We start from the raw sequence: 27,198 nt of genomic DNA, 5'->3' as shown, positions 1-27,198 counted from the left end.
GAAGGAAGGAAGGAAGGAAGGAAGGAAGGAAGGAAGGAAGGAAGGAAGGAAGGAAAAGAAAAAAAAAGAAAAGAAAAGAAAAAAGGGGGGGGATGAAGGAAATTGCAGTGACGTCCACACTTACAGCCACACCAGGATAGCCATCCCCTTTGAGTCCTGGAGCACCCACTGGTCCTCGAGGTCCTTGGGCTCCCTGCGTAAATTCAACACTGGGTGACATCACAAGACTAAATGATGAAACATCTGGCAAAACTTAAGCACAATACCAACCCTCTATGGCAAACATGCACTTGATAAGTGCAAAGGAATGATTTTAAAAATTTTAGAAGGGAAGTCTGCCACATATGACAACTTGTTTTAAGTATCTCTTCATAAGTCTTACCTACTTGTGTTTGGTGGGAAGCGTGGAATGAATACAGGGAATCTATGTGAACCTTACAAAATCCTCTATAGGAAACATATTCATAGGAATTAAAAAAATGACTGATCAGTGATATTTTAATTTTTAAAATTACATTTTTTTCTGGGGTGTCTAGGTGGCCCAGTGTGTTAAAGCCTCTGCCTTCGGCTCAGGTCATGAGCCCAGGATCCTGGGATCAAGCCCTGCATTGAGCTCTCTGCTTGGCAGGGAGCCTGCTTCCTCCTCTCTCTCTCTGCCTGCCTCTCTGCCTGCTTGTGATCTCTGTCTGTCAAATAAATAAATAAAATCTTTAAAAAAAATAAAAAATAAATAAAATAAAATTACATTTTTTTCATATCATAAATTGTAGACAAGTATTAAATAAGAAATTTTAATACATATAGTGTGAGAAGAAGAGAAGGAAAGAATACATAGCAAAATCTCAAGTGTAAAATTTTGAATGTCAAATAAGATAATTATACACTACCTATTGTTAATGTTACACCTAATTTCCTCTCCAATGGGGCCTGAATCACACAGGGAATAAATAAGCCCATATGAAAATTTAAAAAAGATTTTAAAAAAGTTATAAATAGATAGGACACACAGTTTATGATTCATATCTTGAGACCTAGAAAGAAGTCCTAAATATTGCTTTACATGGTAACCTTTAGCAACAAAAACTATAGTAGCTATAACTGGTATCCTATACAGAGGATTGGGAAGTGTGATCACTGCTGATGAAGTTCTAGAACCTAGGTGAGGTTCAGTGGGCTGAGGTCCGGAGCCGATGACCAAGAAAGAATTCTTGAGACATCTTTGGTGCAAAATGGTGGTTTATTAAAGCTCGTGGACAGGACCCAGGGCCTGTGAGGAGTGGCTGGTTATATACACAGGAGTTTGGTAGGTGAGGACAAAGGGGTGTTCAGAAGGGCTATTGGGGTAAAGAAGACGATCAGGATGTTGAAGGCCTGGTTACTATCAAGCCAAGGCCACTTTCCCTCTAATGAGGCATTAGCATAAAGACAATTGGGAGTCTCCTGGTGGAATGTTACATTCCTGCTATCAAGCGTCCTTGTTAGTGAGATTTAGGTTTAGAAGAAATTTAACTTTATTTACTTTTCTTTCTACTTCCACCTCCTTCGGTTTTTTTATGGAGGGGAGGGTGACATTAGGCTTGAGGAACTGAGTTATGTGTCTTTGGAAATTGGGCTATTGATAAGGTAACTTCTTTGTTGTAAATCTCAAGGACATTTGTAAACCAAGAGAGACTCCTGCCTTGCAGGACTGTGATCTCTGCAAGATAACCATTTGTTCTTCTTTTAGGGCAGTCAGGGGTACCTGAGGAATGTCACACATATTACCAAGGGGAGTGGGTGGAGAGGGGGTGCAAGCCGCCAGCCCCTGCTCGCACCTTGCACCCCCTGCTCCTACTCCCTCATCACTGCCTTTTGAATAACAGAATTTTCTGAGATGTGTAACTCTCCTTCAGATGGAAATCAAAGGCTTTTTTTTTTGAGAGTGCAATTGCAGGCAAAGTGGGGAGGGTTAGAGAGGAAGGGAGGGAGAACCTCAATCAGACTCCCTGCGGAGCTCAGAGCCCAACTTGGGGCTCCATCTCCTGACCCTGAGATCATGACTTGAGCAAAAACCAAGGCTCAGTCACTTAACTGACCAAGCCACCCAGGTGCCCCACAGATCAAAGAAATTTCTGACTAAAGTAAAAGGGAGAGAGGAAGAAAAAAAAATGAAGAAGACTCTCAGGCTTAGAAAATATAAATCTATTTTGCTATATATAAAACACGTAATTCTTTCTGTATCACATTTGGTTCTGTTACTGTGATAACTCTTCTTCTAATGGCCCTTGTCAACATATATAAATTATTTTGATTTAAGGCTGTTCTTATTTCTAAATATTTATGGTTGGGAAGAAACTGATCATTGGCAGACCTGTGTTTTAGAAAAAGTAGCAGAATTCTCCACACTTTCCTTATATGCAAGGAGCTCACATTCTGATCAACTGCCAGTATTCCAAGCCAAATGTAGCCCCAAACCCAACTCCCCAAAGTTGTTCCTAGCTCTACTTCTAGGAATGAATGCCTGCCAGAAGCAGGGGGAGGTGGTGAGGAAACTTGCATACTCCTTAAGCAATAAAAAAGTTAAGTTTATTTAGAAAACCAGGAATACAATAGCTGCTTTTTTCCTATTAAATCTGAGACTGGTTTTACATGATGAACCTTCTTAAGAATGATCTTTAGGAAACAAGAGACCCCTTATAAAAACTTAATGGACTGTTTATCATCAACAAAAACACAGGATGATCCCTTCCAGTTAAGTGATGGAGAACAAAAAAAGTTCTTTGGGAGCGGTGAATCTTGGTGTATCCTTAGCCACAGCAAACTAACCAATCACATCTCAGAAGGATTTATTGTGCTAGTCCAACCATATTTCAGATTAAACCCTAAACATTCCACATGGACATGTCCCCAAATAAGATGCCCCTTTCTTTCCACGCTCACACAAGGAACAGGCCCCAACCAAACAAAGCAGGAACTGCTCCCTGGTTAAGCTGGAAGGAAAAGAAAACCAGAATCAAAATTCATTTTCAGTTTTTATTCCTAAATTTCAGGACTATAACAGATTATCAGCAGCTGCTACTGTTTATCCGCTAGCACCCATATTGGGAGGAAAAAAATGTTAAAATATTTATAGTTTACAACTACACATTTTTTTTCCCTAGAGATCTGTGTCCTGCGTTCTGTAAAAATTTTAGTTAGCTTGTTACTTCTCAAGTTCATAGGAAATATCGGGGGCAGGGAGAGGGGCACTGCTCTGTCTCAGATTTTTATTCTGTGTCAGATTTTAAATTTGTGTCAGATTTTTATTTGGACTCCTCATAATATTTTTATAGGGAGAATTTTTGTCACTTGGCCTTGATGCACTGGATTCAAGAAAATGTCCTGCAGAGTGATTTGAAACGTCTCTCTTATTCAGCAGAAATTAAGGTGGAAATCTTAATCTGGTGTTTCATAACAGACTTTAGGGGAGGGCCTGGGAGCTCCCTGAAGTCATATGCAAAACTGAATTATGTGCCAAGACTTCCATCAGACATTTAACCTTTGAAAGGCTTAAAAAGTAGTGCATTAGGAATGACAGTAGAGACAAAAGGTTGATATCCAGGATCTATAATGAACTCCTCAAACTCAACCCACACGAAACAGGCAAACATATCAAAAAATGGGCAGAAGATATGAACAGACACTTCTCCAATCAAGACATACAAATGGCTATCAGACACATGAAAAAATGTTCATCATCACTATCCCTCAGGGAGATTCAAATTAAAACCACATTGAGATATCACCTCACACCAGTTAGAATGGCCAAAATTAACAAAACAGGAAACAACATGCGTTGGAGAGGATGTGGAGAAAGGGGAACCCTCTTACACTGTTGGTGGGAATGCAAGTTGGTGCAGCCTCTTTGGAGAACAGTGTGGAGATTCCTCAAGAAATTAAAAATAGAGCTTCCCTATGGCCCTGCAATTGTACTCCTAGGTATTTACCCCAAGGATACAGATGTCGCGAAAAGAAAGGCCATCTGTACCCCAATGTTTATAGAAGCAATGGCCACGGTCGCCAAACTATGGAAAGAACCAAGATGCCCTTCAACGGACGAATGGATAAGGAAGATGTGGTCCATATACACTATGGAGTATTATGCCTCCGTCAGAAAGGATGAATACCCAACTTTTGTAGCAACATGGACGGGACTGGAAGAGATTATGCTGAGTGAAATAAATCAAGCAGAGAGAGTCAATTATCATATGGTTTCACTTATTTGTGGAGCATAACAAATATCATGGAGGACAAGGGGTGTTAGAGAGGAGAAGGGAGTTGGGGTAAATTGGAAGGGGAGGTGAATCACGAGAGACTATGGACTCTGAAAAACAATCTGAGGGGTTTGAAGTGGCGGGGGGGGGGGGGAGGTTGGAGTACCACGTGGTGGGTATTATAGAGGGCACGGATTGCATGGAGCACTGGGTGTGGTGAAAAAATAATGAATACTGTTTTTCTGAAAATAAATAAATTGAAAATTTTTTTTTTAAAAGTAGTGCATTAGGGAAGAATGACAGAAGGAGTATCGTTAGAGGCCAAGGGATTAGAAAAATTGTGGAGTAAGGAGTTGGAACACATCAATTAAATACATCGCCAGTAAAAAACAGGGTGGGGATCTTTATAAATCTGGGCCGCACATTTAACTGGATTTTACTTTTATTATAAAGAAAAGTATAAGTAGAGAGAAGTAGCTTTAAATCATGGAAGTAGGAATATGCAGATTCAGGAAGTTATCAAACTATATGAAAATTGCCATCCAAACATTCTTATCAAGGCCATAGCTATAGTTTTCACATGAGGAAATTTGGAATTTTCTCCTTGCCTCCTACATAGCTTGGGTTGCCATGTGCCTCGGAGTCAGGTGAGTGGGATGACCATCTTGTTCTAGTTTGTCCAGGACTAGCTCTGTTTTAGCTTGAAAATCCCACATCCCAGAACCTTCTGTGTCCCCAGTAAACCCAATAAACTGTCACTCTAGCAAGGATAACTGTTAAAGTGATTAGGAATAAGTCAAGCAGAGAAAGTCAAGTATCATATGGTTTCACTTTCTTGTGGAGCATAAGGAATAACATGGAGGACATGGGAGGATGGAAAGAAGTGAGTTGGGGAAAATTGGAGGGGCAGATGAACCGTGAGACACTATGGACTCTGAAAAACAATCTGACGGTTTTGGAGGGTTGGGAGGTGGGAGGCTGGGTGAGCCTGGTGGTGGGTATTACGGAGGGCACGGATTGCCTGGAACACTGGGTGTGGTGGATAAACAATGAATTCTGGAACACTGAAAAGAAATTTAAAAAATAAATAAATTTTTAAAAAGTGATTAGGAACAATGGAAGTGAGGATCCTCCCTCCATCTTTAAAAGGAGCTCTCCAACTTAATAACAGTATATAGGAGATTTCACATTATATTTCAAAGAGGGTTCTAAGTTTTCTTTTCTGAAGTTTTGAAAATCACTGCTATTAGTACTGGATGGATCCTTTTTATCCAGAAGAGGCAATCTGACAGAACGAAAGCCAGTTTCAAAGCCACATAAAAACATGCTACTGGGGCGCCTGGGTGGCTCAGTGGGTTAAGGCCTCTACCTTCGGCTCAAGTCATGGTTCCAGAGTTCTGGGATCGAGCCCCGCATCGGGCTTTCTGTTCGGCGGGGAGCCTGCTTCCTCCTCTCTCTCTGCCTGCCTCTCTGCCTACTTGTGATCTCTGTCTGTCAAATAAATAAATAAAATATTTTTTTTAAATGCTACTAATTTGATACAGTGCTGAATATGGAGCCCCGAAGCCCATTCTCATAAACAGGGATGGGAGGTGTTTGTGACATTTGGAATGTTAAATTCTGCTGTCATGCTGAGTTTTGGGTAAGCAGGGAAATGGTGCTTTGTTGCCATGGAAAATAGATATGATTACTTAAAACTGTCATCTCCTATGGTTATTTGCATTTTCATTTAAAACAACTCTGAAAGATGGAAAACAAAGCAGAGAAATTTAATTCAGTAAAGGTCCCAAACATGAACTTCTTGGACAATGTTTTACAAAAGAGATCCCTAGGCCGTTAATATGTAAATAAGGAAGCTACCGGTCATATAATCTCTTATTTCACAGACATTACAAAAGAAGCATTTTCAAACAAATGTTTAGTCTCTACACTCTAACTATAGGAGCTATCATCCCTCCACATTCATGAGAAATGGATCATCTGATGGCTTGATTTTTAAAAACAATGATAGTGTACTTTTGCATTAGAGTCCATCATTGTGGAGTGAGGAGAGAAGTCTCAACTATCAATTTTCTGTGCATTAATTCCCCTTTCCCTTCTCTCTCTCTCTCTTTCTCTTTTTATATATTTTTAAAAGATTTTATTTATTTATTTGACAGATAAAGATCACAAGTAGGCAGAGAGGCAGGCAGAGAGAAAGAGGGAAGCAGGGGCTCGATTTGGGGCTCGATCCCAGGACCCTGAGATCATAACCTGAGCCGAAGGCAGACACCCTAACCACCGAGCCACCCAGGTGCCCCTCCCTTCTCTCTTATAGAGGGGAAAAAAGAACACAAATAAAGCCTACCTTTGGTCCTCGAACAGCAATTCCTGGTTCTCCTTTAAATCCAGGCATCCCCGGGCCTCCTCTGTCTCCCTGCACATTTCAAATAATGTTCAGTTTCAGGCTTTAAATGGCGGGAGAAACCATAAGAGCATAAAACACAAAAGAGTGAGGCAATTTATAAAGGGCTTAATCTATCAGTCTCAGATCTTGAGGTAGTAGCTTCCTCTAATATATTTGAGGGGGATTTCAAATACCAAGCAAATAAAACCTGTCAGGGAGGACTGTGACAACTGTTTATAGAAAGGCCACTGAAATAAGTGGCTATCTAGACTCAAATATTTAGACTATAGGAATACCCAGGAAAGCTCTTAAATCTGAGTGGTTTTCTTTTCTGCCAGACTCTCTGATTATTAATCCTACTGGATTCTTCTGAATAAACATAAATTAAAATAAATTATTAAAAAAATAATAAAAATATTTTTATTAAAATAAAATAATATTTTTATTAAAATAAAAATAAATTTTTACCTGCATTAGGGTCTAGAATTTGATAGAGGTAGTTCATGGTGAAGAGACAACTTCAAGACCAGGAGCAAGAAACCTGTTTCTAATCTTCAATTTCCTGCTAGCCTTTAGTTTGCTTACTTGTGAAATGTCAGCGTTGAACCAGATAAAATCTTGGGGTTCTTCCAAAACTAAAATTCTAGTTTACTGATATCATGAATTTTCCCCACGCCAACTGCCAAAGATCCAAGTTATAACTCAATCAATCATTCATTCATTCACTCACTCACTCCCAAAAATGCATACCTTTGGCCCAGGTGGCCCAGGGATTGATGCTCCAGGCATCCCAAAAGGGCCCATAATTCCTGGTTCACCCTAAAAAGAAAAGAGCAAAATACTCATTACATTACAAGCAAAGAAACCATATATAAGAATTATATTAGGGAAAAAAAAAAAGAATTATATTAGGAAAAACATAGAAATGTATTTCCAGCCTTTTAAAATATTATGACCTGTTTCACAGACCAATGTGAAAATATTTGAACATTTTTGCTAAATCACTGCTAAAGTTTTTGATGATGAACATTTCAGGGCCTTTAATAAATGCACTCAATTAGTTTCTCAATATTAGGAAATTTTTATCCCTTGTGCATTCTTTTATTAGTTAATAAAATTATGCAATTCATGGTGCTTCCTTTTTGTATTGCATGTCAGGAAACTCAGAGGGAAATGTTTGTTCAATTATAACAGTTTTCTTCAACATAAGTTCTTGGGTATACTTGGTAAGTAAATAATGTTTCCTGTAGTTCCTTCTAACCTTTTCCTTTGTTATTTTATTTTAAAACCCATGGTATATCCGTCTTCCATTGTATCTTAGCTCATATCACTTTTTTAGAACTAGGGAGTTTATGGTAAAAACGATGGAATTTTGAATTAAAAAATGTCGTGTGTGTGTGTGTGTGTGTGTGTGTGTGTGTGTGTGTATTGAGTCTCAAGAAAGACTCAAACAATATCTCTGTCCCATCTGGTTCTGGACCAGTGATCCTCAAATCATCAGAGGAATTTGATAAAATATAGGGTCAGGTCTCAGACCCAGAGATTTTAATTCCATAGGTCTAGGAGCTGGGCCCAGGAATATGAGTTTTATGAGGCCTCTCTGGAAATTCTGATATAGGTACAATTATCTCACTTCAAGACACTATCCAAAGCAATTGTCATTAAAAAAGGGTACACACAACCACAGGTGTTCAAAATGACCCATTTGGGATACTAGAAGAAAATATTAGGGCTTCATTATAAATTTTTTCTCTTCTAAATTTTCAACTATTTATGTAAATTTCATGGCATATTATTATAGTTTATGAGTTAAAACTACAATTAAAGAATAAACCTATATTGAAGTGTTGTCAATAATCCCTATATTGAAGGGATTTGTTATCAATCAGTTTGGAAACTACTGATGTAGGACAGGTGTGACAAAGTGCCACCTTCAGACTAAATATGGCCCTCTGCCAGGTTTCACACAGCCTTGGGCTAAAAATGGTTTTCATATTTTGTTTTGTTTTTTAAGTAAGCTCCACACCAGTGTGAGGCTTCAACTCATGACCTCAAGATCCAGAGTCACATACTTTACCTACTGAGCCAGCCAGGTGTCCCAATTTTCCGATTTTTAAATCATTGTTATTTAAGTGACCACATAATACCTTCAATTTGGCTCTTTGACCACAAGGCCTGAAATATTATCTGTGCCTTTCCAAGAAATGTGCCTTCCCCTTGCTTTAGAGGCTGAACTGACCTTTGTGGTGGGAGCTACTCAGTTGGCCCCCTGTTTCCTCTGAGAGGGACTCCATCAATCAGACTCTCCCCTAATGACTCTTGCCCTGGACCACAGTCACCTTCACAGCCGAGGCCTCCCACTGTGTTGATTATCCAGTAAGACCCACAGGCTGAGCACCCCAGCCCACCGGGGCTCAGCTCCTGCTACACATGTATGTGCCAAATCTGTAAGGCACTGGCATATGACACAGCCAGGATTCTGGTGACAGATAACCACGCAATTCAATCCTATGGCAAAGGAATAACAGATCTACTTGTTAAAACTCTCATTAAACCAGGTTAACCAAAATTATGCTTTTAGATTTCATCTATTCTACTCTTCTTTTTTTAAAGTAAATTACTTTTTAAAAATATGAAAATATATATAGATAGTATATAATTCTTTTAAAGACCCTTTATTATGTCCTTGCTTTAAAATATGGCAGTTCTTCATCAAAAAAGCTTTATTTCAAAATACAGGAAAATACTATTTGAAGAAGAGAGTAAGATATAAGGAATAACTGTTGTTATTAATACTGATATAACACTTTCCTTATATAATGGCATTTCTCATCTTGTGCTCCTTGAATTACCTGTAGCACGGGACGCTTATTTAAGAAACATACAGGACGCTTATTTAAGAAACATAGATTTCTAGGACCCACCAACTTTCTAAAATCCCACTGTCTGGGCATGGCGCCAAGAAATACCGATTTGTAACAAACTCCCAGGTGATACTGACAGACACTGAAGCTTAATGGCTTGTGGACAGCGGGTGATTTGTTTTCTACCTGCTCTTTTCTTGCCGGTACTGTTTTTGTACATTTGTTTGTCTCTTTAATAGTCCTTCAACATACTCCATGTCTCCTTACAATTAGCATCTTCCTAGAAGCCTGAACTCTCTTAGGTTTGCAATGTCTGTTTCCTGACACATCCAGATGACCTCAATATTCTCTTTGGCTAAGTCAGGACACACACCTGATTGCCTATCTTGCAATTTCCTTTACTTCATCCTCAGCGTCTGGTCCTGGTCGGGTCATAGATCCCCTACTTTTCACTGCACAGTAATAATTTTTTTTTCCCTCTCTGAATAGCTTCATGTACTGAACACTTGCTATGTGCCAGGAACAGTGCTCAGTGCTTTATTAACTCTTTCAGTCTTTACAGACATCCTGGGAAACAGACACTGTTACTGCTTTCTATTGAGGTGGCTGGTCCCAAAAGGTTCCAGGTACAACAGGAAAAGCCTACTCTCCTGCATTCTGAAGCCCTGCTCATCACCACCCCCACCTTGCCTCTCAGTCTGGAACCATGTTGTTATTTCACAAAACAAAATGGAAGAGAATCAGTACCTCCGACAGTCTTAACTTTACCCCAACTTCTGAATATTTGGTGGTCACTTGAAAGAATGGACATACAGAAGGTCTCTATGTATCATAAATGCTTCAGTGAAGATCACATATTTTATGGACTCTTTATTCCATTCTGTTTGGCCCAAAATAGTATGTTTTCTAAAGCCTTTTTTTCATTTGGATTTGTTGAGAAGGAACTGGTTGGTCCAATTTGTGGTGGGAAGCTAATGTTCTATTAAACCCAGATGCAATAACAATCTCCCCAAAGCATAAATGAGAATATAAGAAACATACCTTTGGCCCTTCAGGCCCTGGAAATCCCCTCTGTCCTGGATTTCCTTTGCTTCCTTTCTTTCCTTCATCACCCTGACAAAATAATGATAAAAATACAGTTGTATGAACAAGCCCTCCTTGCTCTTAACAGCAACCCTATCAGGATCATGTTCTCAACTCACACTGATTTCCAAGCCATGTGTCCCAAGTCCAGCTCAGCTGTACAGGATTTGTCAATGTTCTTGAGCAGACTGGATGACTTCAGAATTGTTCAGTCTTTACCACTTATTGAATATGATTCGATTTTTTTTTTTTTTAATCTAAGTTCAGTATCTCTTGTTGAGGACTTGAATTGGAATTCCCAGTTCTTTTGCAGCATTGGTTTATTAACACATACTTCTGAGACGTTCACGGTTTCAGAAAAGACAGCTAGCTACCTGTGCTTTTTCAGCTTTAATGCTGCTTGAGTTTTAAGACATAAAATGAGATATTTTCCAAGAGCGAGAACAAACGGGCATTTGCCAGAGGGGAGGTGGGTGGCAGGATGGTTGAACTCGGTGGAAGTCATGAAGAGTACATGTATCTCGAGCACTGAGCAATGTGTCAAATTGTTGAATCGCTATATTTTATCCCCGAAATTATTAAGACACTGCATTAATTATACTTGAATAAGAAAAAATTTTTTAATTTTACATCTATAGATTGTAAAGATGGCGACAAGGAAGGGAAGCATGAAAGAGCTAGCTATACTAAATGTTACCACTAAAAAACTCCAGATTTTTGAAATCCAGCTCCATTTCTTCCTCACTAAGGAATCTAGCTCTGTCTCCCAAATGAGATCGATAATTTTATTGGTAGAAAGATGCATGGGTATTAACCTGGAGCTCAGTTAAAAACTGCCCCCTGGCTGTTCCTCAGCCTGGTTGTGTAAGCTAGTACTTCCCTGAAGGAATTTTCTTACGTTCCAGCAGAGCCCTCACAGCATTACAAAACTATCCTTAAATCAGGGCTCAACTGCAAGGTAGTATATCCAAATGTGGCTCAAGGAAGGAATAACATTTGGAGGTTTGCTGATGAGGCCATTAAAACCTTTATGACATAAATGACTATCCTACTATTTTCAAACTTAAGCATGCTTCAGAATCATGTGGAGGGCTTGTTAGCCCACAGATCGCTGAGCCGCACATCCACAGTTTCTGATTTAGTAGGTCTGCATTGAGTTCCAAGAATTCACATTTCTGACATGTTCCCAAGGTCATCAGCAAAGCAGACACTCCCTCGAGAAGAAGAGGTGAACCCCTACCTATAGATTGTAATTAACTCCCCAAGGTCAAACTAATAAAGAGCAGTGACACGGGTGATTAAAAAAAAACAAAAACACAACACTCACATGTTATTGTACCCTTAACTTATCATATCATTATCATCTGCCAGCAGAAGCAAAATCTAACCACAAACTAGTTATTTTCTTCCATTCACTCCCAAACTTAATTTACTGACCTAAATAACCCAGAAGACAACAGTGGGAACCCAGTTAAAGATAATAAAGTGCCTGTGCTGAACTGTAACATATCTGGGCCACATAGTGTCTTCCTATCACTCTTCTCCATAACTTTCCACAGCCACACTCAGAGCTACACATCCAGTGCCCTCTCTTTCCAGCACATTCTCCTTGCTCTGTCGGTAGCATCTGACAACACCGAGTGCTTTCCTCTTGAAACCCTCTCACCTTCGCTTCCCTAACATGGTAACTATTCTGCTTATCTTCATGCTCTTCTGAATATTTTTTTCTCCAACTACTGTACAATGTGGGTTTGAAGACTCAGCTCTCTTTCCCAGAAACATCATTCATTCTTCCAGCTTCAATGATTAACTCCAAGGGGTCTGGTTTCTAAAAGTATATTGTGGAAAACATCAGTTCTCCTGAATGTTAATAGACACACATTTCTAAAAGTATTTTTGGTGGGCATAAAAAAGGTATTCTCTGTCCACGTTCACAAAGAAAAGAGAGGGGGAGGTCTCATAGTCTGATAAATCAATAAAAGGTTTGAAATTCCACAAACGTATTTAAATGTCAAATTCTCACATTTAAGGTTAAGGACTCAATATTTGCACAAGACATAGACTTCTTAAGCTTTCACTGATCATTTTAATGCAATTATAAATACAACTCTAATAAGTATGCAGATATTATTTTTACTTTGCTCATATATAATTCTGCAGAATCTTTATATGGACACTGATGACTGTACATGAAAACTGCAGGAACATCTGGTATCTTAGAAGCCGTAGGTTATGTCACTAGTGATCTATTAATGAATTTGGATAGTCTCATCTTTATAAAGATCTTATTCAACCAGCATTTCTACGATGACTTCAGATCACTACATTTGTATCTTTAGGGTAAATACCCAAGTCGTGAAAATGAAACCTCCCTTCAAAAGGTGATATTTCTTATTACTGTGTGAGATACTATAAATATTTGAAGAAAATGTATGGACTTTCAAGTCTCAAGGATATATTTCAAGGCTTCTTTTCTATGTGTTTTAAAATGTCAGTCTGATCATTTATTGAGAAAACCTGTGTTGAACTCTTCCTAGTTGCCGGGTCTTATGATAGATTTTATGATAGATCTTAGGAAAATAAAAATGAATAATACATACTTGCTGTCTTCTGAAAATGCACAAGTTGGAGCCATAATTTTAAGCCAAAAGTAAACATATTAGACATAGCAGGAATAGCAATCAAATTTCTCTTAAACTGTCTCTTGAGCAGTCTGCTTTCCCCAACACCTTGTCAGTTCCATACCTTGGGGCCAGGCTGTCCTTTTCCAGGTGGTCCTTCTGGGCCTCTCATTCCTGGAAGACCTGCTTCTCCCTAAAGGAAATGACACTGATGTGTGAGTGAACTCTCCATGGACAGTTTGTACAAGCCCACCTTGTCTCCTTTTACGGCCAGTGGATTCTCTGCTGAGCCCCTCCAGAATAATGTCTTAAAATTAATTTTGGAGTTAACCAACTTTAATAAATTCATATCAAACTCTAGTTGAGCCCAGAACAGCTGAAATAGGAAAAAGTCCAATTTCTCAGCCAATTTTCAAAGGATAAGCTCACTTTCCTTTGGCTCATAATTCTCATTTGATGGTTTGGTTTAAAAAAAAAAATGAGAAAGACCTTCAGCCTTTCCATCTGCTGTTTTTCTCTACTTATCTTGAAAAATGAGTATTTCAAATGTCAACTCGTAATACTTCAAAAAATCATTATAATTACTTCCTGAATGGATTTACAGACTTTCTTTTTGGAGGGCAAAAAGTGTTTTTCTCAAGACTTTAATTAAAGTGGTTTCTAGGAATCACAAAGGGACTAGGTCACTGGAGAATGCCGTGGCTGAAATGCCAGAGAGAAAGTAGAGAGCATGAGACACTATTCAGCCATTAAACTGGTGCTTTTTCTCTCTAAAATAAGTAAAAAAGGAAACTTAAGAGTTGTGAGATGTTGGCTTAAAATGACTAAGTTTGTCCTGGATGGTCTAATTTGAAATCCTGTGGGACCAAGTTATCAGGGAGGCTCCACCGTTTTCACTCCAGTAACATGAAAAACAAGTGTTACCTTCTTCCCTGTGGCTCCATCCTCTCCGGGTACTCCTGGTTGTCCTGGGAGCCCTATGGAGCCTGGCTCCCCCTGGTGGACAAGCAAAGATTTTCTTTTTAATTTAATTTTTTAAAAAAAATTTTATAAACATATAATGTATTATTAGCTCCAGTGGTACAGGTCTGTGAATCACCAGGTTTACACACTTCACAGCACTCACCATAGCACATACCCTCCCCAATGTCCATAACCCCACCACCCTCTCCTGATCCCCCTCCCCCCAGCAACCCTGTTTGTTTTGTGACATTAAGACTCCCTGATGGTTTGTCTCCCTCCCGATACCATCTTATTTCATTTACTCTTTTCCTACCCCCCAAACCCCCCACGTTGCATCTCCACTTCCTCATATCAGGGAGATCATATGATAGTTGTCTTTCTCCGCTTGACTTACTTCGCTAAGCATAATACCCTCTAGTTACACCCACGTCATCGAGAATGGCAAAATTTCATTTCTTTTGATGGCTGCATAGTATTCCAGTCTGTGTGTGTGTGTGTGTGTGTGTGTGTGTGTGTGTGTATCTCCACATCTTCTTTATCCATTCATCTGTTGATGGGCATCTAGGTTCTTTCCATAGTTTGGCTATTGTGGACATTGCCGCTATAAACATTCAGGTTCACGTGCCCCTTCAGATCACTACATTTGTATCTTTAGGGTAAATACCCAGTAGTGCAATTGCTGGGTCATAGAGTAGCTCTATTTTCAACTTTCTGAGTCATCTCCATGCTGTTTTCCAGAGTGGTTGCACCAGCTTGCACTCCCACCAACAGTGTAGGAGGGTTCCCCTTTCTCCGCATCCTCGCCAGCATCTGTCATTTCCTGACTTGTTGATTTTAGCCATTCTGACTGGTGTGAGGTGATATCTCATTGTGGTTTTGATTTGTATTTCCCTGATGCCGAGTGATATGGAGCACTTTTTCATGTGTCTGTTGGCCATCTGGATGTCTTCTTTGCAGAAATGTCTGTTCATGTCCTCTGCCCATTTCTTGATTGGATTATTTGTTCTTTGGGTGTTGAGTTTGAGAAGTCCTTTATAGATTTTGGATACTAGCCCTTTATCTGATATGTTGTTTGCAAATATCTTCTCCCATTCTGCCAGTTGTCTTTTGGTTTTGTTAACTGTTTCCTTTGCTGTGCAAAAGCTTTTGATCTTGGTGAAATCCCAATAGTTCATTTTTGCCCTTGCTTCCCTTGCCTTTGGAAATGTTCCTAGGAAGAAGTTGCTGCGGCTGAGGTCGAAGAGGTTGCTGCCTAAGCAAAGATTTTATTTCCTAGAAATTCATATTTATCTGTAAGTGTCATATTTATTGTGATTTAAATTCATACTTATGCACTACCATTTTGAGGTACTTGCCAATGGAGTGTATCTTACAGTCTATTAGTGGAGAAATCTGAGTAGTAGCCAGTAGTAGTTAAACTCTTTGACCTTGGGCAAGTTACTTAATCTCTTTGGATCTCAGTTTTGGATTATGTTCTTTCGGGTTGAACTGAAAACTCAAAAATGGGATGTTGAAGTTCTAACCACTGGTACCTGTGAATGTGACCTCATTTGGAAATAGGGTCTTTGTAGACATAACCAAGATGAGATGATGAGAGTAGGCTCTAATTCAACATGACTGCTGTGCTTATAAAAATAAAAAGAAACAAACAGGAGCATTTGGGTGGCTAAGTGGGTTAAGCTTCTGCCTTCAGCTCAGGTCATGATCTCAGGGTCCTGGGATGGAGCCCCACATTGGGCTCTCTGCTCAGCGGGGAGCCTGCTTCCCCCTCTCTCTCTGCCTGCTGCTCTGCCTACTTGTGATCTCTCTATCTGTCAAGTAAATAAATAAAATCTTTTAAAAAGAAGAAGAAGAAGAAAACATTGGGGCACCTGGGTGGCTCAGTTAGTTAAGTATCTGCCATCAGTGCAGATCATGATCCCAGAGTCCTGGGATCAAACCCCACATGAGGGAGTCTGCTTTTCCTTTTCCCTTTCCCTCTGCCTGCTGCTCCCCATACTTGTGCTTTCTCTCTCTGTTGAATAAATAAATCTAAAAAAAAAAATGCATTTGTTACAAAAGAAGAAGAAGAAGCAAAAGCCATGTAAAGGCAGACACATGGAGTGGGGGACTCCATGTGACAGCAGAAGAGTAGCTACAAGCCACGGAATGCCAAGCATGGGGAGCTAGCACCAGAAGCTAGGAAGAGGCAAGGAAAGATTCTTCCCTACAGGTTTTAGAGAAAGCATGACTCTGCAAACACTTTGATTCTCCACTTCCTCTGGAATTGTGACATGACGAATTTCTGCTGTGTTGCACCACAGTTTGTGATTCTTTGTTACAGCAACCCCAAGAAACTAACATAGAAGTGCAATGTCAAATCTGATACTCAGTCATGCTACTTGATTTCAAGTTCATTTGTATTTAAGAATATGCCCTGTAAAGTGTTTGGAGATGACATGTGCTACTTTCTAACAGTGCCAGAGTATCCTTACTGTATTTATTAAGAGCAAAAAAAAAAAAGAGAGAGAGAGAGGAGAGAGAGAGAGAGTGAGAGAAACTAGTGAAAATAAAAAGAACAGTAAACCTAAAAATAAGTAGAAGGATATGGTGAAGATGAGAGCAGAAAGTAATAAATTTGAAAACTGAAAATAAGAAAAGTAACAAAATTAAAGGGTAGTATCTTTAAAAAACTAATAAATAAACCTCTAACAGGAATTACAAACACTAAAAAAGAAAAGTCCCAGATAAATGCTATTAAGAATTAAAGGGAAATATAAGCATATACATAGTAAAGATTTTTTAAAATCATAGAAAATTTCTGTGACAATTTCAATTGGAGAACGTTAATAAATAACTTTTAAGAAAAATGTGAATTACTTAAATGACATAAGGAGAAATGGGCAAGCTAAATAAACCAGAAGCATTAAAAAATCGAATCAGCAATCGAAAGTCTCTAATTTCCTCTCCTTCCAAGATCACAGGCTCTGCTGGTTCCACAGGCACGCCTTACAAATTCTTTATTCTTTGAAGAACAGGTATTCCCTATCATACAAATAGTTCCAAAAAACAGTAAAAGAGGGAAGTCTACCCAATTTATTTCATGAGGTTAACAAAAGTTCAATTAAAGTTATACAATAGTAGGACAAGGAAACTAAATTGTAGATCAGACTACCCATGAATGTAAATATCATGTAAGTTTCTCGTCAAGTGGAGGAATGGGGACCAGATTCAATTTCTTCCCTGACACACCTAAAAACCAAACAAAATACATGAAACAATATCTTTCAAGACACTAGATACCAAGTAATGAAGGATAATAATACCTGGGGTCAGGGAAACAAATCAGGTAAATACTGTAATTTCCCTAATTTACTGACTGGGTAGAGTTTCCCGGCCATGGTGCAGGGAGAGAGAACCCAGGGAAAGTTCAGAAATCTTTTCAGTTTAAGGAGACAAAGGTAGGAATCTAGATAAGCCAGGTATCAAAAATTCACGGACTAGATTACCTAATATGAAGAAGGTACACAGAGAGACCAGTGACGCTCTGATGAGTATCCCACTCATGTTGTCAAGTAAATACTGTTCAGCACAGTGCAAAGAAACTATCCAATACCCAGAAAACAACCCACTGGCAACAGGCCAGAAATAGCACCCACTTCCAGTGACAAGAAAGGAAATCTCAAAATTCTGAGGGCATACATTAGAGTTCTAAGAAATGTCTTACTTCAGTAGTCAAGAAAAATTAACCCAAGACCAAATGCTCTTACCTAAGGAAAATTAAAAGCAAGACCAAGAGGTGCAAACTGTTTTCAAGTGACTTAAAAAAATCCAGGAACAAGGACATGTAAAGAAATACAAAGTTATATGTAGCAATATAAAAATGTTTAACCCCCCAAAAGGTAAAAATCCACAAATTTGGCATCTTGCCAAAAATTATCAGGAATTCAATGAAACTGGAAAAAAAATTACCAAGAAAATTATAGGTGATAGAAGAGTAGAAAAGAACCCTAAATGTTATTGTACTGCATTCATATGTTCCATATGTTCAAGAAACCAGAGGAAAGTTGAGATATATTAAATAGAGACATGAAGTTATAGAAAGATACGAATTGAACTTCTAGAGTTGAAAATTGCAAAGTATGAGATAAACCATACCCTGGATAAAATTAAAAGAAAATTAGACATCATAGCAGATTAATGAACTGAAAAAATACAGCAATAAAAAAAATTTAAAATGAAACAGAGAGAAAAGAGACCAAAAAAGAATGAGCAGAATATCAGTGAAGCAGCCAAATTTAAATAACATGGCATTGTCTGGGGGAAGGCAGAGAGTGGGAAATATTTCAAGAAACAATGGCCTAATATTTCCAAATTTGATGAAATCAATAACCCACAGATTCAAGAAAATCAATGAATCCTGAGCACAAGAAGTATGAAGGAAACAAAAGTAAAGGTACATTATAATCACATGGTGTAAAACTAGTGATAGAGAGAAAATCTCAAAGGTAGCCAGACATAAACAAGTAGGGAAATGAATGTGCAGATTCTAATGGATTTCTCATCAGAAACAATGCAAGTGAGAAGAAAGTGGAACAACATTTCAAACATAGTAAAAGAAACAGGAAAAACAAAAGAAAGAGAAAAAACAGAACAAAAACAGCCATCAACCCAGAATTCCATACCCAATGAAAATACAGACAAAATAGTGTTTTGGAAACAAATTTGACAATTTCTTGAAAAGCTAAATAGATACCTACCATATGACCCAGCCATTTCACTTCTAGGCACTTATCCCCAAAACTGAAAACCTATGTCCATACAAAGACATGTACATAATTGTTCAAAATAGCTTTATAATATCCCAAAGCTGGAAACAATCAAATTTCCCTCAACATAGGAATGGATGAACAAATGTTCCTACAGTGGAATACTATTCAGCAATAAAAAGAACAATAACAAAAAAGCTATCCTAAATGTTAAACATGGGCCTCAAAGTAATTTTTCTGAGTAAAAGAGAAGACAGAAAAAAAAAAGATTATTATTTGGCATGTTATTCCTCTTGCCTAAAATTCTAGGAAATACAAATGAATCTATAATGACATAAAGCAGACCAATAGTTACCAGAGATTGCAAAGCAGATCAGTAGAAGTTAGGGAGAGATGGAAGGATGGTATTACAAAGGGACATATAATAATTTGCTGCGGGGGAGATGATGGATACTTTAATTATTTGGTTTTGGTGATGGTTTCAAGAACATATATACACATATATGTTTTATCAAAGCGTACACTTTAACCATGTGCTTGTATTGTATGTCAACCACATAATAAATAAAATTATTTAAAATGGAAACAAAAGTCCTGAATAAAAGATTAGTCGATTAAGTTGCTATCATAAAAAAGTTATATATCATGACCAGTTGGGTTCATCTCAAGAATGCCAGGAAGGTTCAACAACTAAAAATTTTGGAAATGTTAGTATGCCATTATGAACAAGTTAAAAGGGAAACATAAAACAATTATCTTAGTGGATGCAGAATCGGATAAGATCCAATACTCATTTATAAGTAATAAGAAACTTTTGGTCCAATTGAAACAGTGGGTAATTATCTTAACCTAATAGAGGTTGTCTAGCAAAAACCCACAGCAAATGTTACACTTAAAAGTGAAATTTTAGGAGCACCTGGGTGGCTCATTTGGTTAAGCATCTGCCTTTAGCTCAGGTCATGATCTTGGGGTCCTGGGATCGAGCACTGCTTCAGGCTCCCTGCTCAGCAGAGAATCTACTTGTCCCCTTCCCCTCCTCTCTGAATGTGCTCTCTCTCTCTCACTCTCTCAAATAAATAAATAAAATATATATATTTTTTAAAGTGAAATTTCAGAAGCACTTCCTTTGAAGTCATTTCTTTTAAGCATTGCACTGGAGATCCTAGCACTGTAAAATTTAAAAAGAAAATAAGAAAAAACTAAAAAGAAAACAGTTTTTTATTTTCACACAATATGTCTATGTACACAGGGAATAAAAAAGATAGACTTTACAAACAATTATAAATAATAAGAGATATTATCAGCTACCTGAATACAAAAATCAATATACCAAAACAAATCAAAACCCCACCATGAACAAAATACTTCCCCTAACAGACCTGCAATAGTTAATTAAAAGATGTAGAAAAAGAAGCAAAAAATTGCAAAAAATTTCTCCAGTGTACCTTTTTAACTGAAAAACTAGAAGATCTTTGTGGATAAAATGACAAATATTTTCCTGAAAAATTAGTTTTATGCTGTGGTTTGAAAGACTCAATATTTAATCTAAAGATTCAATGCAATCCCAAGAGTATATCCAATGGGATATTCCATCAGATTTGACAAGTCAATCCTAAAAGCAGTATGTTAGAGTCAAGAGTAACCAGGAAAGAAGTTGAGAGTATTTTTCCCTATTGATGATAAAACTTATTACAAATCTATCATAATCAAGACAAAGAAATCATAGCACTGAAAGACATAAATAGAAAATGGAGCCAAAAACAGAGCTCAGGCATGGATCCTCACACATAGAGAAGCTTGATGTACAACAGTGCAGCAAGGATGGACTATTCAGTAACCTGCACAGGGACATCTGGTTGTCCATCTGGGTAAAAAAAGGTCACTATGTTATACCAAATGCAAAAAAGAAACGGTAAGTGGACTAAAGACCTGAACATTAAAAAGCAAAAACCCCAAATTTTAAGAAGAAAATATATGAGTATCTTTATGACTTTGGAGCCAACAAATGTCTAAATAATATTTAAAAAGCTCAGACCATAATGGGATAGAAATACATCAGAACTGACAACTTTTGTATAGTAAAAGGTACCCTAAGTAAAAAAGACAAGCCATAGCCCGGGAGATATCTGCAAGTAACAAAGGATTAATACCCAGATATAGAAAGAACTTTAATAAGAAAGGAAGACCAAACCTAAAAAAAGAATGAATATTTACAGGAATTTGCAAAAGAGAAAAGCTGAAAGTCCATTAAGCGTCCAAAAACTGTTCAGTTACCAGGGAATAGAAATTAAAATAATGAGATGTATTTTACATGCTTCATATTGGCAAGAAAGTAGAGAAAGGAACATTTTCACATACTGTTAGAAGGAGGATGAATGGGCAGAACCATTTTACACATTGTCCACTTTGGACAGGATTTTCATGGTATCAAAATTGGAAAATTGCCCATACCCTATGATCTTTCAATTCTACTTGTAGCATCTATCACCAGCTTGTGAGAGAAACTTGTAGTCTGACTTACACAAAAGGAAACTCATAGAATGTTTATGGCAACATTGTTGGCAAACGCAAAAAATGGGAAGCAATTTAAACGTCCATCAATAGGAAAATGGATAAATTTTAAATGAGATTTTTATACAATAGACTACCATAGAGCAATGAAAATGAATGAAATAAAGGTGTATGAAGGGTGCCTGTAGCTCAGTTGGTTAAGCAACTCCCTTCAGCTCAGGTCATGATCCTTGAGTTGCAGGATGGAGTCCCCCATCAGGCTCCCTGCTCAGTGGGGAGTTTGCTTCTCCCTCTGACCCTCTCTCCTCTCATACTCTCTCTCCCTCTCTCAAATAAATAAATAAAATCATTTTGGGGTGCCTGGGTGGCTCAGTGGGTTAAAGCCTCTGCCTTCAGCTCAGGTTATGATCCCAGGATCCTAGGATCGAGCCCTGCATTGGGCTCTTTGCTCAGCAGGGAGCCTGCTTCCTCCTCTCTCTCTGCCTGCCTCTCTGCCTACTTGTGATCTCTATCTGTCAAATAAATAAATAAAATCTAAAAAAAAATTTTTTTTAAATAAAATCTTTTTAAAAAAGGTATATGAAAACAAGACATGAGGCTGAAAATAAATATAAGGCAGAGTGATGCATTATGTAAAGTTTAAGAACTTTAACACACAAAGGCCATATGTAGCTTATGGATAAAAACATACATGGGAAAATTATAAAAACATCAAAAGAATGATAAACACCCAAATCGTGGTAATAATTATGTCTGGTGAGGGAGCACAGGGTCATGGGTGGCAGAAGCAGAGGCAGAGCCTTTAGCTATATCTGCAATGCTTTTTAGAAAAATAGCTAGAATACACATGGCAAAATGTCAACATATGATAAAGCTAGCTGTGGAATATATGGGGGTCTTCGTGCTTTCCTCCACGCTATTAAGTATGTTTGAAATATTTCGTTTTCTAAAGTCAGAGAAGCTTACAATTACACATCTAGTTAATGGCAAAACTGGAATTTAGGATTAGGTAGTCTAATTGCTGAGCCTTACTATCCTATGTTGTTTCTCTGAAATCGGCACACATATGACAACATATGTGTGCATATGTATATGTACACTGAATATATGTACAGTGACATATATGTCATAGTTAGCATATTACATGGCACATCAAAACCAATAGTGGCAGCTATTATTACTATTTATTACTATTTATATTAGTATTTGTTATTTATGTTAGTAATTATATTATATTATTATATATAATAATATAATATTATATTATAATTTGTAATATATGTTTTATGCACATGTAACACGTCTATTCTTCTTTAACAGCCACACCTGTTAAAAGACACAGGTGAAAATAATCCTAATAATGTATTTTGCTTACCTCAGTAAGTCTGAAATGATGTCATTTCAGTATGTAACCAATCTGCAAATGTACTAGGGATGTAGTTCACATTGTTTGTGTCGAGCTCTGTAATCAAGCGTGTGTTTCACGCTAACCACGCATGTCACTTCACTCTTGTCACATTCCTGGCATTCAGTAAACACATGTGGCTGGTGGCTCCAATGTTGGGCACTGCATTTCTTGAGTGATTAGTAAGATGAAAAGTATTGCAGAAAACATGCCAGTTGAGGTGAAGGGCAAAAGCAAAGGCAAGAGCATGCTGAGATTAAAAAATCACTGTGTCACGGGAATGGGGGAGTCTTACTTTAGGTTTAGGGAACAATTTTCTGAGTAGGAAGCTTTTGAGCTGAGACCTGAAACGTGAGCCCACCGCAAAACAAAACAAGGGAAGGACTGTTTGCTGAACTCCTACTGTGCTAGGTGCTCTGTTTTATAATATGCAGACAAGAATGTTCTTAAAGAATTGCTCTGTATCAAAAGAGGGCCTTTGATACTAATAAATATATGAATAAAATCCAGTAGCAGTTCTCAAAATAAACTAAGATTTTTGATTCTTCTTAAACAATAAGAGTTACACAGAGCATCAAACCCTTTTCTGAATAAATATTCTTCTCTGATGAAATAACAGATGACACATGCATGACCTGTATTGCATTTGGATACCAACGAAACTTTACATAATATAACGTAAGTTATCTAATTGTTTCTGATCTGTATGGTCAGCTCACCTTTGGGCCTTGTACTCCAACTCCCACTGGTCCTCTAGGTCCTGTAGCTCCTGTCTGGCCTACTTCTCCCTAGTGAGGAAAGAGTATTTAAAGAGATGTCATTATAGCAACAAAATAAAAATAACCTATTCCTGCCTTAAGAGCTAAGCACTCTCTTGTATCAACAAAATAAGATAAAACCAAGCTTTATGTGCTCAATTCATATATATAAGTTCAAATATATACATAATAGATAGATGTTAATTATATTACTGATATTAATACTCATGATATATAGTAATATAAAATATGAAAAAATATTTTTAATATATATTATTTCAGTATATGTCTGTTTATAATTCAAATACATGTATTTGCCTAATATATTATTTCAGTATATGTCTGTTTATAATTCAAATATATGTTTTTGCCTAATATCCCTTCAGGTGGATGGAGTTTTACCAGATTTGGAATATATAACGGTCTGGCTTAAAATATAGGCTAGGTAGAGGCACCTGGGTGGCTCAGTTAGTTAAGCATCTGCCTTCAACTCAGGTCATGATCTCAGGGTCCTGGGATCGAGCCCCATGTCAGGATCCTTGTTCAGTGGGGAAACTGCTTCTCCCTCTCTCTCTCTGCCCCTCCTCCAACTTGTGCTGTCTCCCCCCCCCCCCCCCACCAACCTCACTCACTCTCTCTCTCTCAAATAAATAAATAAAAAGTTATACATAGGCTAGGTAGCATACTCAAAAGGTGTAGGGCACCTGGAAGATAGGCAATTATATCCCACAACAACTGAAATTGACACATGAGAAATCAGAATGACTGCAAATCAAGAGCACTATCATAAGCAGAGAAAAACCCAAGCTTCCAATGATGAGCCCAATGCAAAAACCTCAAGGACAGTAACTTTCTGCTCTGAACTACTTCTTGCACTGCTATCCCTAAGGAATATGCTGGAAGGTGACTACAGTCAGGGTAGTATTTATTTCACAATGGTTAGTGGTCATTTGAAGCAGCATTAAGGACAGTTTGTTAAATAAGAAGGGTCATGCCTCTTCCTAGGGGATAAATAATGGTTTTAATTTAGGACATAAGATGATTCCCACATTCAGAGAGATTTTTCTTTATTTCTGACTCCATCTCTTTAATTAAATGTGTCAGGAGGTAGGCCGACTGTGGGACTGTTGGTGAGAACGGGTTAGCCAGCCCATAGGTAGCTTCTACTTCGAGAAGAGGGTCTCTTGAAACAAATAAAGAAAACAATAAATTAAGATTGTCTAAATAAATGCTTCCAAAAGTGTAAAGACTATATATTACATTAACTAAACCACCAAAAATATTAGTACCATTTGCATTTAGTAGAAATCTGATTTTTAAGTTCATTTTATCTGCTGCTTTCCCAATGCACAAGCTACTGGCCAGGAAATAGCAACTAGACCATAGATATATTAAACTCTACTCCCATTCTGAAATTTACCTTGGAACCAGGCAAGCCTTGTCCTGGAGGTCCTTGTGGACCAGGTGGACCCATAGGACCCTGGATTCCCTTTAAAATAAAATGTTTAAAAAATAGCATTAGTGAAATTAAGAAATTTGGATAAAAGTGGTTTCAGACTCTTTAAAGTGAAAATGGAATTCACATCCCAACATATATTAGTCATACTCGGTATTTGTTGAATGGCATGGCGGAGGCTGCTAGTAGAACCATAATATGCATTCTCCCCTTCTTCCATAGTAAGAGAATTGCAGCTCACCTGCATAGCTGCCTAGAATAATGACCATGTTTCCCAGTTCCTGGTGTAGCCAGGTGTTGCCAAATGGACTGGATTCAAGCCACTGGGATACAAACGGAAGTGATGTGTGCAATTGCTGATTCATGATAAAGGAAGAGGCATGCATTTCCCTCCCCTATTCCCCTTCCCCACTGGCTGAAGTGAAGACACAGTGGCTATTCTGGATCATGTGGGTGAGGAAAACACCCTGAGAAGGACAGACACCCAAGAATGAAGACAGAACCTCTGAAGACCCCGATGAACAGGGACACCATGCCAGCTTGGAGTTCCGAATCAGACAAAATTCCTTCTCGTTAACCTATTTCACATTTTAGTCCCATGCAGGCAAACCTATAGTCTAGCTGTCTCAATCACAATATGTAAGGATGTTAAATCAAAGGTTTGATCTTAGGTTCTAAGAATCAATAGTCTGTAGACACCGGACTAAAGAATGTCCAAACACTAGATTCCCACATTGTGGGTAAAAAAGGGGAAGGAGATAGGATTAATAAGTTCTTCTTTGGAGAAAGTAATCTTATGAAGAGTTTTCTTTGAAGAAAATGGGAGGGGTTTGGGTTGTTTCTCTCTTTACTGCATTCTAGAAAGAGTTTCGGTGAAGCCACTTATTGGCTTTGATTTCTGCCTTGGCAACACAAGGGACCTGTGTCTGACTCACACCTGCGAAAGCTAAAATGGATGGTGATGGCCCAGAGAGGGCTGGGGTTGGATCAGCCCATCTATCCAGGGTTGGTTAGGGCAAAGGCCATGCAAGGTTTTTTTTCTGTGGACTAGATATACTCTAGGTGAGAGACAGGGTTGGCCTGGAATCATTTGGAATCCTGTCCGAGAGGACCTGGAGGAGCAGTGGAATTCCAACAGAGAGAATCGGTGTAGAATAGGCTGCCAGAAAAACAGAGGCTGATGGGGAGAAACAGCTGGAGGAAGAGAATCTATCATCCATGTCCCAAGAGTGGCAGTCACAGGAGCAATGTAGGAGCCCCACAAGGAAACTCACTGTCAAACATCTGTCAAGACTAGAGGATCCAAAGCCGTATGACAATAGATAAGCCAAGAAAGAACCTCCCCCTCTACTCTCATCCTTGATTTGACCTGGCAGGGATGAGAAACACATTCCTTCCCATGGACTGCTGGTTCTCCCTATAAGTCATACCAGATAAATGAAGATTTAAAGGAAAGTTAATATATTGATTAGATAATTTTTATTATACAATTGAAACCATGAGTTACAACTTAGAGGTGACACTATAACTTTTTATTAACGAGTGTGTAACTCGTTAATATTTTCTTCCTGCAGGAAGAAAAAGAAAAAACTTTCCCCCCTGAAAAATATTTAAAGGGTTGATGAGGAAAGACTAAAATTTTATTTTGCTCACACCCCACAAGCCATGATTGTGTAAATAATGGTGACAGATACACGATTATTTTATTACAAGTGATATCCCCTTTTTTCCAGCGGGAAGATACAACTGTTTGTTTACTTTTTAATTATAAATATCATTTTCTCTGGTTAATGAAGGTGAAGCAGTCTAAACAGTTTAATAAAGCTAAGGTTATTATGAGAAGGAATCATAATGTTGTTATTAGAAAAAATCTTTTACAATCATCTGTAAGTAACATGATACATAACAAGGAACCAAAAAAATTCAGAGATCCATGTATATATGTGTGCACACATGTAAATGTGGTCATTTGTATTTTCACTCCAATTTATAACAGAGTTGAAGTGGTCAAGCCTCCAAACATTTCATGAAAATCTACAGGCCCCTTGAGGCATGTTAACAACATGTTCCTGAAAACAGGAGCTCCCCCAAAACAGATGAGTGGGGGAAATCATTTCTGTAAGAGAATTAGGAAGATCTAATAACAACAGTAATTCAATGGGTAAACATGT

The 27,198-nt window shown here is 38.1% G+C and overlaps 1 protein-coding gene across 1 annotated transcript in view; it reads right to left on the bottom strand.

The window, feature by feature from the left end:
- Nucleotides 1-27,198, bottom strand: part of COL28A1 (collagen type XXVIII alpha 1 chain) — a 153,997-nt gene that overhangs the window by 68,474 nt on the left and 58,325 nt on the right. Inside the window, exons 16-23 of the mRNA XM_059397539.1 lie at nucleotides 24,992-25,060; nucleotides 23,533-23,601; nucleotides 14,111-14,182; nucleotides 13,311-13,379; nucleotides 10,524-10,595; nucleotides 7,369-7,437; nucleotides 6,580-6,648; nucleotides 125-193 (exon numbers count right to left, since the gene is read on the bottom strand). Coding sequence (XP_059253522.1) covers nucleotides 125-193; nucleotides 6,580-6,648; nucleotides 7,369-7,437; nucleotides 10,524-10,595; nucleotides 13,311-13,379; nucleotides 14,111-14,182; nucleotides 23,533-23,601; nucleotides 24,992-25,060 — 558 coding nt within the window. The remainder of the gene's footprint in view (nucleotides 1-124; nucleotides 194-6,579; nucleotides 6,649-7,368; nucleotides 7,438-10,523; nucleotides 10,596-13,310; nucleotides 13,380-14,110; nucleotides 14,183-23,532; nucleotides 23,602-24,991; nucleotides 25,061-27,198) is intronic.

This window comes from Mustela nigripes, chromosome 4, assembly GCF_022355385.1.
Source record: "Mustela nigripes isolate SB6536 chromosome 4, MUSNIG.SB6536, whole genome shotgun sequence".
Lineage (NCBI taxonomy): Eukaryota > Metazoa > Chordata > Mammalia > Carnivora > Mustelidae > Mustela > Mustela nigripes.
Note: the sequence above shows the minus strand (reverse complement) of the source record. Positions and strands in the feature narration are given on the sequence as shown.